General features: G+C 41.3%; 1 protein-coding gene across 3 annotated transcripts in view; it reads right to left on the bottom strand.

Annotated features, from left to right (window-relative positions):
• Nucleotides 1-924: 924 nt before the first annotated feature.
• arhgef10la (Rho guanine nucleotide exchange factor (GEF) 10-like a) overlaps nucleotides 925-21,097 on the bottom strand; it is a 186,157-nt gene continuing 165,984 nt past the window's right edge. For all 3 annotated transcript variants that reach the window (XM_080423025.1, XM_080423026.1, XM_080423024.1), the window contains 3 exons: nucleotides 10,275-10,446; nucleotides 5,289-5,411; nucleotides 925-3,967 (listed from right to left, as the gene is read on the bottom strand). In XM_080423025.1, coding sequence (XP_080279151.1) covers nucleotides 3,411-3,967; nucleotides 5,289-5,411; nucleotides 10,275-10,446 — 852 coding nt within the window. In that variant the 3' untranslated portion in view covers nucleotides 925-3,410. The remainder of the gene's footprint in view (nucleotides 3,968-5,288; nucleotides 5,412-10,274; nucleotides 10,447-21,097) is intronic.

Below are 21,097 nucleotides of genomic sequence, written 5' to 3' on the forward strand. Positions count from 1 at the left end.
ATTAATACGGTCATGTTTTGCACGATGCAATTTAAATGAAGCCTGCATGAGGTAAGGCTCCAACCGGGGACCTTCGGACTGACAGGCAGACACTTTACCGAATTTTTTCGCGTTCAAACTTCTCTTCAAATGGGATTTTAGATAATGGTCCATAGATTTTGTTTCACGCAAATTGTTCAAAAATCCCGGGAGAAAAACTTTGTTTTTCATATTTTTTCATATAATTCAAAATGGTGGGAGATCTAAAGGTCAGGTCAAACGTCAAAGTGGCCAAGTTGTTCGGCATGAGGAGACGCATATTATGCGAAAAAGGTTTCATGGCAATAGCTCAAACAGGGCATGGGTTATACCTGTTCAAAGTTTTCATTTTCAATTGAGTGCTATAGCGCCACCCTTTGACGAATGACTGCGAGTTTCATTTCTTGACCGTTTTCCATGACCCTCCACTATTATGCATTGTTTCGTTAAAAAAACTACTGTACGGTTAGGGCAGAACTGCGAAAAACAGTGGAAGAATAATAATAAGTAGAGAAACGAGAAGGGACCATTAACACTACGTGCTTGACCCCTTAATAACAGGTAGTGGAAAGTGCAGGGAAAGACTAGCCAAGCTCAAAAAGTTTATAGCTGTTTATAGGACATGTTTTACATACTGTACTTACAGATGAATGTCATACAGTAGTAAATCAAAAAGCACAAATTCGTTTTTTTGCATGGATTTCTTTGACGCACTGTTTTTTTCTAGAATGCATGAATATGGGCCTACTGATCTGGTAAATTATACCTTTGGGCTCACATACCTGGTAAGACAAACACTTTCCCGCAAAATATAAAGATGCAGAGAAAACAAATCACAAAATACGGTTTATTAGAACCTTTCCGACTTCAGTTACAGTACAATCAATCTGACAATAATGAGCACTCTATCCACTGCATTGATTCAGATGTTTTTAATTTAGCATACATGGCACAGTTAGACAATATGACAGTTTAGACATGTATTTATTAATGCACCAAAGTAAATTCAAACAAGCTAATATTGAGTACTTTGCTTCCACATACCAGTGCTGGTATAGTGCAATTATTGTACTATTACTAAACACCACATGGATCACTGAATGCATGTTTGCATCCTGCGAAATTGTGCCCGATACAATTATTTTTCTCACCACAACAATACTGTTACAAAGTGGTATTCATTTCAGTCTCATTTTCTGTATCACGTCCCCTTGACAAAAGAGTCAACAGGTTCATTAGTGGCGAGTTTAATTAATTAATTGATATTAATATTCAGTGCATTAGTATTTATTGTATGACTTTACTATAAACAATGGAAAATGGAAACATTTCCTCTGAATGGGTCATGCTCAAAGGGAAACTACAGAAAAAAAGTTAATGTGCAATTCTAACTGTATGAAGGTGTTTATAAATGAAATGAAATACAGTATACTCATCCTTCAGCTAAGGTTCAATGGAATAACCTCGAGAGTGGCCGTGAAGATGTTCTTGCCTAGCAGCATTCCATCTGAATTTGGACACACCTTATTTCTTTTGTGACGCAACACTGAGATTGCCATCATCCCTGTACCTTTTGCATCACCTTCAAACGACTTAGCCCATTGTGGCACACAAATACTGTAGGCACTGAAGAATTCACATACACATACTGTTTACATACAGTACAATATGCCAAGCAGAGAGACACAACCTGTCGGCAAAACAAAATACAAAATTATTCATCTCAGTTTACATGCAGTCAATCTTGAAAACAAATGTGTGAATGAAAATAACAAACCGATGACAGCTTCCAACTGTTTGCGAGGTGGAATTACAGATTCTCTGTAGTATAATACGATTGTGGAAGAGTTGTCCGCCTTGAGAGACTACCTAATGACAGTAACATTCAAAACATTGTCAGAGTAGCATTCTCTAATAAACAAGATGTTGTAATTGGGATATAGCACATGCCAATTGTTAAATGCAATCGTTGATTATCCTATGTTATATTGACAATAATAAGCAAAATAAATTCCTTCATTGGTTTCCTGGCTGCTTCAGTACATACCGCAGCAAATAATGACTTGGATGGGCGCAATGCCTCCATTGCATCATTCATTTATTCAGACAGGTTTTTAGTGTGTGACAGGCGTTCCTAATTAATGAAGATTCTGCATTAACAAGCACGTGTGCACTGCTTATTGTGTATGATCAAATGGAAAAGACAGAGAATAATGGAAGTGGGGCTATCAGACATGTTCTTTATGTCTGCCATGCACAGCACTTCAGGAACGCAATGCATTTTTTACCCACAATGAGTCAGCCCTAATGATACTGTAGGGCTTCCACTTTTCATTTATTTGTTATGTAATGTAACGTCTTAGCCATTTTGTGTCGCATAATAGGCTTGCTATTCTTGCTTTTCAATATTGCTCTAATACTAGCATGGGTCCTCCTCTGCGAAGGCACAGGAGCTTTGACACTCTTGCAAGGCAACTTCAACATAGGTTATGGGCCTATCTTGCCTTACCCCTTATGTCTAAACTTATTAGCCACATTTTACTATTTTGAAAAACATTTAAAAATAGTTCAACTAGCCGATCTACATCGACACGTTGAGAGCTTGTAGATCGTCTATTTTAAAATGTTTTTCAAAATAGTAAAACATAAGGGGATAAGGGGTAAGACAGCCCGCAAAACATAGGGACCATTGTTCCTAACCCAAAACCCGGTTCTACAAAAATCCGGTTCTCAACAGACACAGTGCAGTCAAAAAAATGGGGGCAGAGTGCACTTTTGGAATGCATCGATTCATTCTTGGAACAGTAATATATACAGTACATTCACATTGGACGGGAGTGAGTGAGTGAGTGAGTGAGTGAGTGAGACTTCTGGCTGAGGAAATAAAGCAAATGCTAATGTGCTTTGTGATGCTATGGTTCTTCTCAGCTTCTCAGCCTCTTAACAGATGGGATCTTTCCCATGGGATCAGATAAAAGGCGGTCCATCTCCAACGCTGCACAGCACGGCGAATTCAACAAAGGCTGGCTTCCAAAGAGATGCAGTCCGCTGGTACTCGCACAGGAATCCCTGCGGGAGCTAAATCTGTGCGTAAGAGCACAGGCAGCCCTGATGACGTCGAATTTAAGTATATCCATTTGATCTAAAGTAGGAGGTGGGAATCGGTCGTCAAGTGTCACAAGGACAGAAATCTGTGGCGGGCAAAAACAGCGTGGCGTCTTTGATTCCTCATCACACAGGCTGAGTCACCCACTTTGTTTAGCTCTGTGTGCCAGTAATGTCACCTTCATAATGACATTACGAATCCCTTGATAATATAGAACAGATCGTTTACAGACTAGGCTGGAGAACCACGTTTAAACAGCATGCCATGATGCCACGTGGCTTCCATGTCACACAGTCAACGGCAGTTGCCATATCATAAGTATATTCTCTGCACTCTCTCCACCTGTCCTGGTACCTGCTGACCCTCCTTCCCTCACCCTACGGAAGCCCCTCCCACCAGAGATGACAGCCGCAGAAGTTACCCTGTCTCTGCGCCCACCGTCCCGCTCACAGGGACGGCCATGGACCCACATCTCGGGGTCATCACTGAGCTCGTAGATCGAGCCGTCCTCTAGACTGTGCTCCAGGGACTCTAGGGAGGAGTCGGACGCCTCGTCGCCCAGAGCTGTCAACGGACGTCCTGGCAGGCCAGACGTGGAGCGTAGTCTGTACTGCAGCAGAACGCCACGTCCCTTGCTTCTCGTCTCTCCTACCTGTCCTTGAAAGGAACCGTGCTGCAGGGATTCCTGAGAGGACATGTCACTGCGGTCCTCCCCTCCACATGCTGAGTCTGGCCCATCGCCAACAGAGTCCCTCTTCAGCAGCTCAGGGGACAGGGTGCTGGTGGTGGCCACCAGAAAGTCAACAGGCCCACAGTGAGCATTCAGAGAGGTCATCCCCTTTCCTGAAGGGGAAAAGCAGTGAAATATTTCAATATTGCACAGGGAGATACAGTATATCTATTTTTGTAGGTCTTACATTGTCCCTTTGCACTGTACGTGAGGTCCAGATGTACCTTTAACCTTATGGACCAGTATCGGCTTAGGATAGTATGTTAGTATTCAATATACCCTTGCACCAATGCCAACAAAACAAATTCCTACACAAGTTATTGTATTTTTCACATAGACAGTAGTATGTAAAGCAATTCCAATTCTGTCTTATTAAAAGCTGCACAAATTAAGGATTTGGGCCGTTTACTTTTACTTAAATCAGTCATACGAGTCTAAGGCTTTGTCATACAGATGTGTCTTTATATCTATTTCATTCATAATTGAGAACGATCTGTCATTATGCAAATTGTAGTATCATAAGTGCAAAGCGCAACTTGACCTCAACTTTGCAGTAGTGCGGTTAAAATTATTCATATTATCAAATGTTTATTTATACTGCATTTGCTGTGCAATAATGAGATATAAGTTGGGCTCTTAAATAGAATTTAAATAACTGGCTTATAATAATGGAATAATAAAGTAAGGTTTAACCACTTTACAAAAACAAACCTCTTTCTGTTGGCATGAGAAACAAAACACTGCCTGACAGTGGTACATTTATCTAGCCAGAATATGTCAGTGCTGCGTTGTCCAGACAGTAACAGAAGCCCCATTCCCACTGTCAGGAGAACAATGTAGCGCGTGACCTCAATAATGTCCAGTGCAGAGTTATTTCCTATCATGGAAAACCCTCAGTGCTTTCATTTTGACCTCTCAAGAACCCATTCAATCACTGTCAGTCCTCCAAATGCTGATCCATAGTATACCGGTGTTGATTTCGTTGACTAAAACTACGACGAAAAATCTTCGTCGACTACCTTTTTTCACTGACGAAAACTAAAGAAAAACTAAGCTATGGTGACTAAAAGTAAGACTAAATATATTGACAATTTCGTCAACAAATAAAAACTAGACCAAAATGTTAGGGAGTGACTAGTGGAGAAGAGATCCAGTAGAACTAAAAGACAAGTCATTTTATGTTTGGTTGCGCTCGGGTGTCGCGCTCTGAAAATAGCAGATCTACAAGCTCACAACGCGTCGCGCTGCGAAACGTTGTGAGCTTGTAGATCGGCTATTTTCAGCATGCAACCAAGTGTAAAATCAGGCATTACGACGCCATCAAGGCCTGCCAAAATACATTTTAGTCCACTAAATAAACTGTAGATTTAGTCGACTAAAATCTTATGATATTTAGTCCACTAAAGCTAGACTAAAATTAAAACAGATCCATACCTGTTATTTTTGGGATGCCTTCCAGTTTGGGAACGGGGAGGGTGATGATGACGCCATGAGCAGTACCAACCCATAACAGCCCCCGGCAAATCAGGAGACTGGTAACACGCATGCTTTTTTGACCTGCAATAAAATGATACATTGGGTCAGTCACAACGTAAGAGTTATGTAAATGTCTCTTGGTTGATCAAACCTGTCTGGTTAGTATGTGAAGCTGAAATTCACCAATCAGCACAAAACAAGCTTTTAAAAAAAAGAAAGAAACATAGACAACCCATGGATTTAGAGTTAAATGATTAGGAGAAATTGGATTTCCCCATTTGCTGGTGCCCCACTTGAAAGGAAAAAGCTACCATGGATACATTAAGCTGGAAATGGACTTCTTATCATTAAAGGAACAAACATTACACAGCAGTAGTCTACTATTTGAACTCACAAATCAATAGGTTTATAGGCTATGTGAACATCCATTGTATGAAACCTCCTGGTGATGAAATGCACATTGCAGTGTATAACCATATTTCTGCATTACTGACATAGGAATAAACATTGCCTTTACCCTTCAATTCTACAGTACAGTGCCAATTTCTATCCCTACTTTTGTCAGTACTTCAGTTATGTCTGTAGCTACAGTACTTTGTTGGAATGGGTATGCAAGCCCTCATGAGTCACTCGTCAACTTCACCACTCAGAAGCAATGTTAAACTAAAGCTTTGCGTTTGCTAATCAGAGGCAAATGTTTTGCACAACAGTCAATTCCAGAAAGCTGCTGGTTTAAGATGCAGGCAACCCTGCATTTGTGATCCAAAGCTTCTAGCCACAAAAGCAAGTGATAGCTAGATAGATGGATAGATATTCATAGCAGTTTGACTTATTATACCACTTAGCAATATTAGTACTTGAGGTTCATTTAATTTTCTGCCAATGTGACAGACTAAGCCATATCCAGCCTCTAGAGAACAACTAGAGACTATGCAATTACTTTCTTGTCCCACAGCCTATAGCAGCTTTCCTATTTTCACCTTAGTTCCTTAACCCCATAAGTCATATTTTATTCTTTGTGGTATAATGGCGTTGTGTGGTGAAAATAGCAAATGCGATGCATGGTGAGCTTGAAGTCACAATTTTCTGAAATAATGACACGCCCAACATAGGGACGCCAGTGTTAATGGGATTAATTTATTATCAATCATTCAAGAGTTAATGAGAATATTCCAAAGTTGTCCAGCATAGATCTGTTTCTCTACTACTGCATGTCTAAAGGGAAGGGGGAAAGGCTAATTGCATATTCTCATTACAGATGCAAAACCTTTGTTTCAAGTTAACAAAGGGCGAAAAACAATGTTTGTTATGGGTTTATTTTTGCATTCTCTTCGCGGTCCCTGAGCCCTCGGCTCCCATTGTGGCCTACTTATCTGTAGCACCATTTACAATAATATCCATGGCAACCATAATTGAATTACACCAGCAGTCATGTGATCGCAGCAGAAAAAGAATGCTCATTTACATGTAGAGATGTATTTACATGGCTGTTCCGTGTCATGCTCAGATTAGAACGTGCTAGTTGCACGAGTGACTCTGAGAGTTCCCTTAATTGATTCATTTGATTCGTGCATGAATGAAGCATCCACAAGTTGACGGCTGGCAAGGCAGAGCATGGGAGAAGAGCAGCAGGGCGACACGGATCCATAGCTGAGGTGCATGTTGTCAGTGACAGAGGGAGCAGAGAGGGTTAGAGGCCTCTAGAAAAAGGACACTCTCTCAATCTAGGTCGTCCCGGACAAGCCCTCCAGCGGCGTCTCCAGTCAACTTGATGTGGCTAGCTCGCCAGTACTTTCCACCCCTGCAACTTTCTTTTGTAGGTAGGTGTGGACAGTTGCAGAGAAAAAGGTGAGCTTGATATGTCGGGTGAGGTTGGACTTCCACACACTGGCCATGCCATTCAGAGTACTCCATGCAAACGCTTTCTTAAAAAAAAAAAATTTGAGTAGCCAATACATTTTTACCCCCGTTTTCTCCCCAATTTAGTTGTTATGCCAATTAATACCTCCCCACACACATTCCTGTGTTGTCACTGCTGTTGCATCCTACTGACTCACCTGCCAGTGAGGAGCCCCCACCAGGAGAGCGTAGAGCCTTCGTCCTACTCCTCCCGCCCAACACTCCCCGCTGACAGGCGCCGCCCCAGCCCGTAGGAGTACATGCAATGACCGATATCAACCTCCCCGCCCCCCCCCCTCCCCAGAACACGGGCCAATTGTGTTCGTATAGACACTCGACAAAGCTGGTTGCAAGCGCTTTCCTAACTTTAAGTTCTTGCTCTGTCGAGTTGACCCATGAGCCCAGGTATTTGAAGTCATGACTTGTTTCAGCCCAGTGCCTCTTGTTGTTGTTAAGGGTTTAGCCCAAGACCAACGTTGCACACACTGTCTCCTCACTGGTCGAGAGCACCTGTGCCTGCTCCACATGGTGGAGATGAGACAGACATCTACACCTCCTTAATGTAATACTGCGGCTGAGTTCTTGCTCCTGTCCAATGCCTATAAGAGCAAGGTTCAGGACTATAATGAAGAGAAAGTGGAAGAAAATGTATTTGCCAGCCATTGTCTATTTATACTCTGTGTAGAAAAGGGACAAAAAAGCTTTGAAAAGCTCTAAAGCATCAGCTTGAAGTTAAATCAGAGGATGTGGGCGCAAGGCGTCATGTTCAGGAAACATAATTGTGGGGGTTGGAGACACTTGAGAGGGGTATAACTTAACCTCGAGCAATATTCCACCTCCAATTCTTCGCAAACATGCACATGCACCACAATACACAGTGGTGTTACAGTGGGGGTTGTTATTGTGGGGAAAAAAGAAGATGATGTCTCTGAAGATAAATGTTTCCTCCTGCAATGTCACAGAGGGCTTTATTTTGGAATACTGCTTTTCACCCTAAGGAGGGAACTATTAAAGCCATTAGTAAGAGGAGACACAAGCATTTTTCAGAACCTCAGACCCTTCTCTCTTGTTTACCGCAACCAGAATTCCCTATGTGTATATATCACATTAAAGGGAGAGGATTATGGAGTATATTATTAATGCATGTCCTATTACAAGTCAAGGAGAAAACCAAGGGGGAATAAAACCCCACTGATATGTAATAACTATCAAGTGTTTCCTGTGGACTGTATGCCGTTGAGATACAGTTTTCCCTTGTATAGCTAAACAATGAGAATGTTATCAAATACTTTCTACTCTTTCTTGGAGCCCAGCAACCCATTCTTTTTGAGGCCTGAATCTCCCCCTGGGGCCATGCCACGAGGCTGCCACCCTCTCTCAAATCGGCCACATATTTCAAGGGGAGGTGCAGGCACAGGTTGAAAAAATGACACCTGCGGTCACCTGTATTCTCCAGACGCCATGACCGAAGGAGCTGTGTCACCTCAAAGTGCCTTTTTGAACAAAACAACAAATGAAAAGAATACTGAGACCAAAAAGAAACTTTTGTCACTCTAAAACATGTCTGTCTTCATTCTATGCTGTTTGCTCATGCTCACAAGAGATTTCTTACGTGTTTGTTTAGATTGAGTGCTGTTATTGCTTTGAGTGTTGTTCTAAACTCATCAATCTCTCTCTGCACTGATTCGGCAGGAGGATACAATTGCATAAATACAGACATGAGCACAACTGAACAGATTTAAATGCACTGAAAGTTTGAATCAGAGTTTGAATCAAAGCGACATCGAATCAGGAAATAGACTTTCTTCGGCCACAGAGACTTATCCAATTTGTTCGGCGTAGCTCGCTGAACAAACAGAGGAAAAAATGCCCAAGTTAGGTGATAAATATTTCATTTTATCATGAAGGAAGGCAGACAGGGTGTGATGTGATACCTCCAGCATACTCAATGGACTGCAGCGAGAAGTGAAGTGACGGTGAGGAGATTTTGAAAGGGATGAAAAGGGTGAGGGGCGAGGACGGGGCGGGGGGTGTGGGGTACAAAGAGAAAGAAAAAAGATTGAAGAGAAGGAGAACGCGAGAAAAGGTGTTAGGTGAAGGAAAACAGAGTTAGACACAGAGACAGAAGGGGCAAACACAGCACGATACCTCTGTTTCAGGGACGTTGAAGGAAAGACGGGAGTGTTTCCATGGAAACCCTCCCAATGAAAATCTTTTGACTCTGGTATTTTACTGCTCCTCTGTGACTTTATTTCATTTTTATTAATTCCTCCCTCTAACCCCATGGCTCTATTATGGCTTTGCGTGGTCTGGAGACTGATAGACTGATACTTATTCAGGTCAGTCCCTGGAGGAGCACTGCACCCCGCAGGAGAAACTTGGACAAGACCAGAATACCATTCAGAGAAAGAGAGGCGACATCGTCACTTAATTGGCGCCCTCTCTTCAGCTATTAAGACCTCTAAAAGCTTACTGCAGTGTGCTGTATGTTTTCATCCTAAGGCCTGATTTTGACTTAGCTGCGTGCCGGTGTTGTCCATCGGAAGGAGCAGATCTAAAAGCTCACAACAACGCATCACAGTGCGATGAATTGTGAGCTTGTAGATCGGCTACTTTTGGCGTGTGACACGATGCCATGGCTTAACCCCGCTTACGTTCTGGGTCAGACTCATTCTGTATGAAGAAGGTAGTGCACGCACATCCGTGGCCCAGGTGCAAAACAAGCAAAAGTATCATAAAAAACAATAGAGTCTGCACACAGTGTGCAGACTCTATTCGTTTTTATCTGACTCATTATGTGCCTGTACTTAAAAATGAATTATTTTGTTATGCAACTACAATTATTAAACTTATTTGATGCAATGCTTGATGGCAACAGACCTTTGGTCTTTCATAAATACCAACATGAATTTACAGGGAGGAAGAACTGACACATACATACAGTAGGTGTGTTGCTCTAGTCTACAGCATTATGTACAATGTGCCGTAATGGGTGGATTGCAGGGCAGAACTTGACCTCAAACACTTGACCATACGCTACAGTACCTGGGTTCAATAGTGTTGAGCGTGTAGAAATGTTGATTTCCTGTAGATGCTCCAGTGTTTCGGTGTGGAAGAGACGAATGGAAGAGCCCTCAGAAAACGCCATCCACACCCCTCCGCCAGCACGAACCATGTGGGCTACACTCACCATGGGGTCGGGGTGCACCTCAAACCTCTGGGATGAAGTAAAGGGGTTTGGAAAAAGGACAGAGATGTTGGCAAGGTTATAAAGGGGGAAGGACAGCAAGGCAGTGAAAGCAACACAATAACCAATGCCATGGAACCCATAGGACATGGATAAGAAAACAAAAACAATGGTTGTCTCAATAAGGAATCTCATGAATAAATGAATGAATGAATGAAACGATACAAGCTCTTTTGAGTTGAGCGCTTTTGGAGGTGCACTCTATAGAGGCCCCTCAAGATGCGATTCTAATTTGTGGTTGATTGTATGTGGGGTTCATGATATGAGATTCTTTGTAAGGAATAGGTACTGCCCACCAATTTATGAAGCCATTTACAGGCAAACGGTATGGAATATCAAAACCCTGTTTGATGATCATTGTCAAATGAGTCACGTCACAAGATCATTTGAACCTAATGTGGTGAAATAAATAATATTTCTGGTAAGGTAAATGGTGCATTTATATAGTGCCTTTATCCAAAGCGCTTTACAACGTGCATTACATTCACCCATTCAAGCAGAAATTCACACGGGAGGAAATCGTGCAAGGCAGTTAAGTGTCTTGCTCAAGGACACTTTGACACTAAGCCAAGGATCAAACTAAGAACCTTCTGATTCCCACACGCCCCATTGGCATTCATTGGCACTGCTGCATTGGCAGTCATAGATAAATAAAATATATCTCATAATGAATAATACTACAGTATACTGTAAGATCACTACACTACAAGACTTTAAGTCGTTCTAATTATGGTCAATTCACAGTAGGAAGCTTACACACAGCTGTTGCCTTAATGTTGCTTTAAGAAACTCTCTAACTAATGCCTCTCAAGTCTGTAATTAATGGTTCCACTGAAACACAGGACACTATTTTGCATCACTTCCCTGACCTCCTTCTTTTTCAAGACTACAATGGAGATCCAGCAGTTCCAGGCACAAATTCTTAATGAGTTGCTGGGGAGAAAAAAAGAGTTAAATGAGCCTTATCATGGCTACACATGCCACCCCTGAGGTCCTAAACATGACAGGGGTTGCTACAGGAATTGTCTCGGAGCTCCTATCATTGTCAACGCACAAGCTGGGAGGGTAGGGTGATTAGTCAGTTGGAGCGTGTTGAGGGGAGATGGTAATGCACCCTGCACTCTCTTGTGCACTTGCAAGGGGGGATTACCACCTGTTAGTATGCCCTTGCCAGTGGGTCCTACTTTGTTTGAAATTGGGGAAAAGAGAAGAGAAGCCTTTGATGTGTTTTCTCGTTTAACCCATTCAATCCGGGAACGCATCATTTTAGATTTCTTTGGCTATTCAAAAATAGCAGTTGTACAAGCTTGTAGATCTGCAATTTTGGAAAAATCTTGAAATTTGTGCAAATCTTTGAATATATATATTTTTAAAGCCAACATTTGTAACTCAAATCTTTGCTTCTGGGGGGAGGGGTCTCTGGAACAAAAACATTTAGAGATGGGGGTCCGCAGCCAAATACATATCTAAAAATGTTTTCTAAATCCTAACGGTATGTTGCTATATCAGTGGTGCTCCAACTTTTCCATGTCAAGGACCCCCAAAATGATATATATTTGGCCGCAGCCCCCATCTCAAAATATTTTGTTCCAGGGAACCCAAAAGCAAAGATTTGAGTTACAAATGTTCGCTTTAAAAAATACATATATTCAAAGATTTGCCAAAAAAATCTACGATAAAAATAAAAATAGCAGATCTACAAGCTCAGAGTGTATGAGCTTGTATATCTTGCTATTTTTGAATAGCCAAAGAAATCTTAAAATGAGACAGATGCGTTCCCGGTCTTAATGGATTAATGGACTCCTCAGCAGTCTGTGCCTGCTTCGCCTGGGAAAAGATGTGTAATGCATTTTCTTATTTTGTGCACCAATCCAAAAAGAGTTAAATGCTACCTTGAGTAGCATTCATTAAATGCACCTTCAGTAGCATTTAATGCTACCTTCAGTAGTGTTTAACCACACCATGATTCAAATAAGTTGAGCAGTTTAGAGAGTAAACCCGGTTGCTATATTGCATGCCACACAATTAGCATAGTGCTTGTGTGGTCATTTTGCAAGGAACATTCACTTAAGTGTAGGCTTACATTCTGTAACTGTACATACCATCTTGCCTCCCATATGTTTTAAGACACCTGGAGGGCCTTCTGGGATACTGACACAGCATACAATGTTCTCTCCGAATTGGTCTCCATTTGAAATAATTAAATCACTATGAGTGCAAATGCCCGTGACAGGAAACATATTAGACAATTGTTTGTTTGATTAATTGCACAAAACGCTGATGCTTTCATATACCTTTGTACAGAGTCTCATTATAGTCGCGACTATTTGAATGAAGGGAAATTAATAGCTCAGGGTGACTGATAGATTCACTTATTGAAAAGACTCTTGTTTTAGTATAACCTTGCATGGACGTACAATGAAATGGCAGAAATGGCATCTCTAAAAGCACCAAAACTACATGTATTGACTGATTTCTAATGGTACGTTCACACGGGCAGATTAAAAGATACAAAGTTACAAAAATACACTGCATCTTTGTTGCTGTGTCGCTTTGCATCTTTGTTGCTCAACGCGGTCGCTGACGTCATCAAACGTGCGGACATCGGAGCTAGTGATGTGCGGGTCGGGTTTTTTCATGACCCGCCCCGCCCCGCCACGGAACCCAACCCACCTCAATCTGCCCCGCGAACCCATATATAAATCTATGGCTCAACCCGCCCCGCGACCCGCGGTGGGAAAAAAAAGATAATCATCATCATAATAGCTCAGATTTATGTAGCGCTCTTTTAAGTACCCAAAGTCGCTTTAAATGTCTACAGTAGCACAACATTGTCATGGGCTAAATAAACAAGCATGTTGTTCAAAATAGTTTTTTATTTATTTTTTGCGTGTGAGAGCGGCTGACCCGCTCAGCCGCAGCCCGCATAATTGCCTCTGAAATCTTGACTCGACCACCAACCCGCGGCGCGGGTTACGGGTCGGCCCGCTCATCACTAGGAGCTACAGTTGTAGCTTTGTATCTGGAAGTTGAACCCAGCTCAACTTGAATTTGTAGCTTTGTATCTTTGTCGCTAGAGCTACAAACGTCGGATGTATCTTTGTATCTTCACGTCGCTGGTTTCCATTGAAAATGAATGGTAGCATGTATCTTTTAATCTGCACGTGTGAACGCACCATTATGAATGAAATGACAACACTTTCATCCAAAATTCAAAATAGCCAGAAATGCCTCGACTGAAAAAAATTAATCAAATGCAAATCAAATGGAAATCAAATGGAAATCAAAACATGTGGGACAACCCCATTGTGCAGTGTCAAATACAGGCTGAGTAAAGGCAATAACTGTTGCCCTGCAAACCAACAACCTGGTATTAGTGGGCTGAATCCAGTGTTGCTGACAGAAGATGAGCTAGGCAGTGAAGCGTGACAGTGGTAATATGCCCTCTACACTCTGCACTGCCATGTAAGACCAACAGTGGCATCCTTCCACTGCCACGGAGGCAACAGCACAAACAGGCTGAAAGCACACGCGCTAAAGCCGGCCTGAATACCTCATTAGCCCTTCATTACTTCAGGTGACAAGGTGTCGCTGTACCTTGGAGGATGGCAAATCCACATCCACACTCGTGGCAGCCCGTGGAGAGGGGAAATGAGCGGATTGATAAGGAGTGAGTGATAAGGGAGAGCAGAGAGAGAGAGAGAGAGAGAGAGAGAGAGAGAGAGAGAGAGAGAGAGAGAGAGAGAGAGAGAGAGAGAGAGAGAGAGAGAGAGAGAGAGAGAGAGAGAGAGAGACACACACAATAATAGGAAGGTGGAGAGGGAACAAGGCTTGCCAGTTGGAGTTTATCAAAACCTCCTGTGTATACGGCCATCCCACTTAGTTAAGGTTTGGTGGAAGGGTGGACAGAAGGGGCTTAAGCTGTGATACACAGTATTGCAGTGCAATCATGGTGTGCTTTCTTTTTTTGGTATTCTTTCGTTTTTATTTATTATCTTTATTTAATTTATTTTTCTTCCTACATAATCACATTTCTTATTCTTCCACCACATATTTTTCATCTACTGGTACAGTATATGCCCTACACAATGGCAATTATACATTACTGAGCCTGCAGAGGCCACTCCAAGTTTAACCCCGGTGACAAGAAAAGGTAAAGAGGTGGACAAACATAGGAGAAGGGAGGATGAGGAAGTAATGGGAAATATAAGTCTAAGAATAGCTACTGTCGGATAACACTACAAGATTTTAGCACCGATTATCCACATTTTTGGCTTTGTCACCGACAAAGCACCAGGTCGGAGGCAAATCAGGATTTTCTCCCTGTGGTTTTGCTCACTGTATGCGAACGGTTCAAAGAACGAGAGCCGAGCATGATCTCAGCGTTTGCACATGCCTCCCTGAGCGCTCCTAGATATCAGGCATGTTTGATATCTGGACATGTCTGCGATTGAAAATCACGCGGTGTAGCGATCAGCACTGAGAGCAGGGATGTGCTACAGCCAATGAGAGCACTTTTTTTTCAGTCAGTTAGACAGACAGACAGACAGACAGACCGTCCAACCAGTGTTATAATAACTATATTAATGTAAAAGATATAAAATGAAATCATAAAATGTATAACATAATAATTGTTAGCAATGTTGATATTGCAGTATTAAATATATTGTTAAATAATGTAGTTAACTAGTTGGAATCAACAGCATCATGGACCACGGAACGTATACTGTACAGTAGGCCTACGTTCCAACACTGTGCTCTGCCATGCCTGTGTGTGCAATAGTATTATTATTTGCGTACAAATTTAACACAGTAATACATTCAAGCGGTGCCTGATCGGTATCTATCCATCTTTTTTTTTCAAGATTTTTTTTTAAAATAGCAGATCTACAAGCTCACAACAATTATTTTTTATCTCGTTTTTCTCTAAACGGCGTTCCGGTAAGAAAAAGGGGACGGCAGCTGTCAAAATCCCATATTAAACTAGAAAAAGTCCTCCTCGGAGCACAGGTCTCCGACAAGGTCAGGTAGGTTAGTGTGGGCCAGCAATGTTTGGAATGCGCAAATCAGCCTAGAATGTGAAAAATCAGGCGGATCGAACAGATCCGTCTTGATCACTTGACTAAAGAGATCATGTGTACCGATTTGCATGATGTTTGTATAAAATCTTAAGGAGTAATATATATATATTTTTAAATATAAGTCGGCCTCCTGATGGCGCTATAATAGAGCAATATTTAAAGGGTGGCATTTGTTCCTCAACGTAGTGCAAATGTGCACCGCATGTGCACCGCATGCAAAAGTTTCAAAAATCCGCCTTGATTGCATGACTATAGAATTTGTCTACCAATTTGCGTGAAATGTGGATACAATCTGAAGGAGTAATATTTAAAAAAATGTTTTATATAACATGGTGGCGCTTTAAAAGGCAAAGTTTTACACAGATCGGTGCAGTTATAGGTAAAAACATGAATCGGCCTGTTATAGCGCCACCATTAGGCTGATTCAAAACATTTCAAGTGGCATTTCTTCCTCTGCCTAGTGGGAATGTGCGTGCAAAATGTCACGGAAATTGCACACTGTGCTCATGATTTGAGGCATTGTGTTCAAAACGGAGTACTCCTGCAAACCTTGGAAGCCATTTTTAGCCAATCAGGATGTAATATGAAAAATCTGAAAGACTGGTTTTGTGTAATGACTATAGAGATACTGTGTACCGATTTGCTTGACGTTTGGACAAAATCTGTAGGAGTACTGTCAAAAAAATAGTTTTGCAAAATGTGGCATCCTGGTGGCGCTATAACAGGCCCATGTGAAACATTTGGGCCAGAGGTTCTGAATTTGCATCCAGGAAGTGTGTGTGCACAGTCTTTGCTGCGATCAAGCCAACGGTGCCGGAGATTAGCTCACAGGCGGAAGGACGGACGGACGGACGGACGGACGGACGGACAGGGTGCAAAACATACTCTATCGCCATGCCTTACAGCCTGGCGGAGACAATAACCTGCCACAAACGCATGTCCAAGAAGAAAACATAATCTACTAACGTCAGATTAACATACACACGTGTTATTAGTTACGTTTTCCAATAAAGTGCTTCTGAATTGTGTTTGTGTAAGCGTAATCCGTTTTCAGTGTTTATTTATTCCACAGAGAGAAGTTTTATCCACTCGCGTGAGTCGCATCAATGTGCGCATGCGTGCTTAACAAACCAGACAAGACTGGGATCAATTCACTTTGCAGGTTGGAGATTCGGTATAGAGTGAATACGGAAACGGCCTTTGTCCGTGCCTTTGTGTGTGTGTAAATTAGTAGGCGGGCTCTACAACAAATTAAATTCCACCAATTTTCAAAAAAGGTTTCTCGTTGGCTGACAGACACATCGGGATAGTTAGTTCTGATTGGTTCAAATCACACGAAAATAAATGGGAAATGAATACGGTAACTTTTGTTGAAGAATGCAATTTGAAAAATAAATGTCTCGCCGTCACGCAGAAGATGATAACTACTTTAGGCCTCTGTGGGACATGTTTTAAGTGTTCTACTTCCATTCCAAAACCAGCACCAATTAAGGGTAAACATAATATGTTTACCCTTAATTGGTTATAAGCATGACAGTAAACTAAGTGTTCTCATTTTGTGTTGAATTTGTGCTTATTTTTATTTTATTTGCTTTGATGGGTAAAAGTTATCTTCAGAAGATCTTCCATTTTAATGTGCACATGTACATGGCAAGAGACATTTGGACTTATTTTTTGTTAATTTATGTTATTTACTGAAATCATCTTCAAATGTAATGTGCAAATTGCAAGAGACATTTTGCCTTATATTCTTAATTTATGTTGTTTAGTTGTAATTTCCGTTTAATTTAATTTCAAACAAAAGTAGTTTGATATTGAAGTTTTGCATTAAGATTAACAATCTGTGGTACCATTTGATTTCATTTTGTTATACAAGTAACTGTTGATATTGAAGTTTTGTTTCAACATTAAGACATTATTCTATGGTAGGCTACTCTACACACACAATTTGATTTAAATCTATGCATGATATCATGTGCTTGTAATTTCTACACCATACCAGGCATTAAGACATTGATGTTTGGGGATGCATGAATTAGGAAAAAGGAGAAGGAGGAGATGGAGGTTGGGGTATAGTTCTGGCAAGAACTTCAAGCCACTTTCACCCCTGACTACAGACAATGAAACGCACTGGGTTGCAGTTGAGTGATAGAAACCACTCTGTCCTCACTCCCAGTCATACAACTCACTCCAGTGGCCAAAGCACAGCTTCCCATAGAGATCTTGTGCATTCACTGTAGCTGCTGTGATGTCAGCCCCCACGAGTCCATATTAGCGCCGGAGACAAGGTTAGCAAGGAAGCAGTGAGATGCTGACCTGTTAAGCTCTGTGGGATAGACAGTGAACCAGAACTGTGCCTGCACTGCGTGGCCACTCAGCTGGTTAAGCTCCTGCCTCTAGAGAACACAGAGGCAAAGGAACGAGGTAAGACATCTCCCTTGTTTAAGTCACTCCTGATCTTCAAGGTCTGGAGGCAGTCAGTGAAGCAGTCAGAAGCTGTCTTTCTATGCGTTATTTAGCCAAGATCTGTTTACACTGTAAATTCCCCAGTGTTAATTTTAAACCCTATAATCAGGGTTGCCTTATATTCAGGTCAATTCAGTATTGTTTTTTTTCCTTTTCCTTTTTGTTGTTTGTGTGAAATTGTCTACAGTTTTCATTCTATTGCTTTCATGGACAGGCATATATTTTTGTTTCAATTAAATCTGAGGTATGGAAGGAACTACTCTGTGAAATGAATTTCAAGTACAGTATGTAAACCTACTCTTACTCAAGTAGAGTATCTCTGCAGGGGAAGGAGGCAACAGCAGGAAATCTTAAAAGCCTTCCGAGATTAATTAATTTGACCTCGCAAATACTGTACTGTGTATGTACATTTCATGGGATCGATTGTGTATTTTTAGAGAAGATTATTGTACATTCATATGATGTACACAGTGAGATGGATTTTGTTATTTGTTAGTGTTCAGCTTGGTCTTTTGGTTATTACACTTCATTTTCATTTTTATAAAGCTTCATTTACAGTATGCAGGAAAACTTTGCAGATGACCATGTACTTTTTCTCACTGCTTTCCTACTTCTTATTCATAGAGCTCTACAGACTCACACCTGGGAGCAATAACTAAAGGGTAATGGCTACAAGTCCAGCATTCAAATATGTTATTACTATTAACCTTGACAGTTTGGTTGGTATCAGATTGGTTTGTTGTCTCTGGCTGTGGTCTGCCCTCTGTGAATTTGATCCTTTGAGCATGAGCAAAAAAATGCTGTTTAATTATGCCATACGACAAAACATTTTGTCTGGAAGACTGGCTGATTTCATTCTGGCATGACTTTTCTTAGAGACTCTGAGAGCACAGTGGAACACCTACAAACAGATTGAACAAAAAATTGAAACCTGACTCTGATAATGCTTATAGGATCATTTCCGGAAGACGAGGGTGTAATTATTTTACCTTAAAAAATGCATGAAAACAAATAAATAAAACAGTAGCCAGCCCTAGGTTTCCCGAAGGTGACATATCTGTTTAATGTTCCAGTTAATTTCCCCATAGCTTCGTTTGATTCATAGACACAGTATAGAAACATAGATACCACATTGGCCGCTGCTGTTCATTGGAGCGATGATGCATAAATGCTACCGCCATATTGTTCCAGTCAAGCTGCGCCTCCTAATGCATGTATGTCTATTGAAGCAGGAGGTCTCTCCACAATTAAAACCATTTTTAAAGCTGTTTGGTATGTTGTGATACAGGACACTAGGTTCAATGAAAATGTGTATTTCATACCAAAATACCTTATCTTACAGAGTACTTAACGGTTATAAAAATATTTACATATATTATGTTCATTGTTCCCAAACCTGCTTTATCTTATGCTTGTCTGTTTTTACAGTGTTGCCCTGAAAGAGACAAAGCCATCTATAAGACTCTTATTGAAGACGGTGTGTGTGTCCATCTGTGTGTCTGTCTGGACCGATGCGTGCCTTTTGTTCAGATTATGTTCAATACCTTTTTAATATAAACTTTTCCTTGATAGATTAAAGTTATACTCTGTAACTTTTTCAAAAAAAACTAAAGTTAAATTGTATATATTTTGTGAGTGCAACACCCATTCCATGAATTTCACCCCCGAAAGCATTTTATAAACATATTTTATTCCGGTGAAAACAAATGGAATTCTGGGTAATCCGCTAAAGACTCCGCTAAAGACCTGCAATGACGCTAGTGACCAGCAGAGGTCGCTAAAAATCTTTTGTTTTTACTCCAAGTACGGCTTTAAGTCAGGAGCTCAGATTCTCAAATTCACACAACACAGATGACATCATTGGCTAGCCTCTTTCAGAGCCAAGCAGTCTACACAATATAAGGAAGTGAATGGTGTTCAGGCTGAAACCTTGCCCAAATATGAAGTCATATGTCATAGACATGTCATAGATCATTGGTTCTCAAAGTGGGGTCCGGGACCCCCTGGGGTACTTGAGGGGGTTTCAGGGGGTCCCCAGCTAAAGTAGTTACTGTAGCATCACAATTATTTTAACCACTTTATCCGTTTATAAGTTGGCTATTCAAAAATAGCAGATGTACAAGCTCACAGCGCGTCACTTCGTGCTGCGCTGCGAGCTTGTAGATCTCTACAAACGATCTCTTTGAAAAATCAAAAAAAATCTTGAATAATTTTGCATTTTTTAACACAAACAAACGTTTTCAGATGGAGGTGTCCGCAATCAAAATACATATCAATTTGGGGGTCCTTGACACAAAAAGGTTTGAGAACTACTGTCATAGACTGCAGACTGGCCACCTAAAGTCCGAGATCCACATGAAGCCATAACATTATTGGACCCAGTCTTGTTTTTATATGAACCTTGTATCCAACAAAATGGCTGTGGCGCACAGGGAATGAGGAAGGCATACAGTATCTCTCCATATAGGCTTCTCCTCCCTAAAAGGCTGATTGGTCAACTGATTATAACACAGACTGCCAGGTTCTGTTTGGCTTGTCGCTCGACATCATTGATCCATTCACTGAGAAATGATTCTCATAGGTGCAGTGCCAGATGTATTAACTGAATTTGTTCGTTACTCCCAAGATCATTTTACATCATCTGCTCCGGGCGGTCTGTTTGAGGTGCTGTAGATTTGATGTTGACAACTGTGCAAAGACATCAGTTTTTCTGTGGTTCTGAAGCTGTTATTCCATGACACTGTGGGAATTGTCAGTACTTGCACTGAGCACACAGTACACTGCTCTAAAAGGTGACGAAAAGCTGTCATTTGGCCATGATTGAACCAAACTGCAACACACCCACTGACAATATATTTAGCCTAATCCAACCAATCTTGTGTCCTCAAAATACCAGTCTATCATCAGGGCCCTTAAGCCCCGCTGTTGACTGAGCTTTGTGCCGCTTCAACTTATCACAAAAATAGGGCCCTGCATAAAGTCCTACCAGCAGCAGCCCTAGAGGATGTGCTTCTCCTTACACATACTGTAGTAAGACCAACGTTTTTTTTAAAGCCGTTGTCATGGCACAGAAT

Source organism: Gymnoscopelus braueri (genome assembly GCF_963280865.1).
Source record: "Gymnoscopelus braueri genome assembly, chromosome: 3".
Classification (NCBI taxonomy): Eukaryota; Metazoa; Chordata; class Actinopteri; order Myctophiformes; family Myctophidae; genus Gymnoscopelus; species Gymnoscopelus braueri.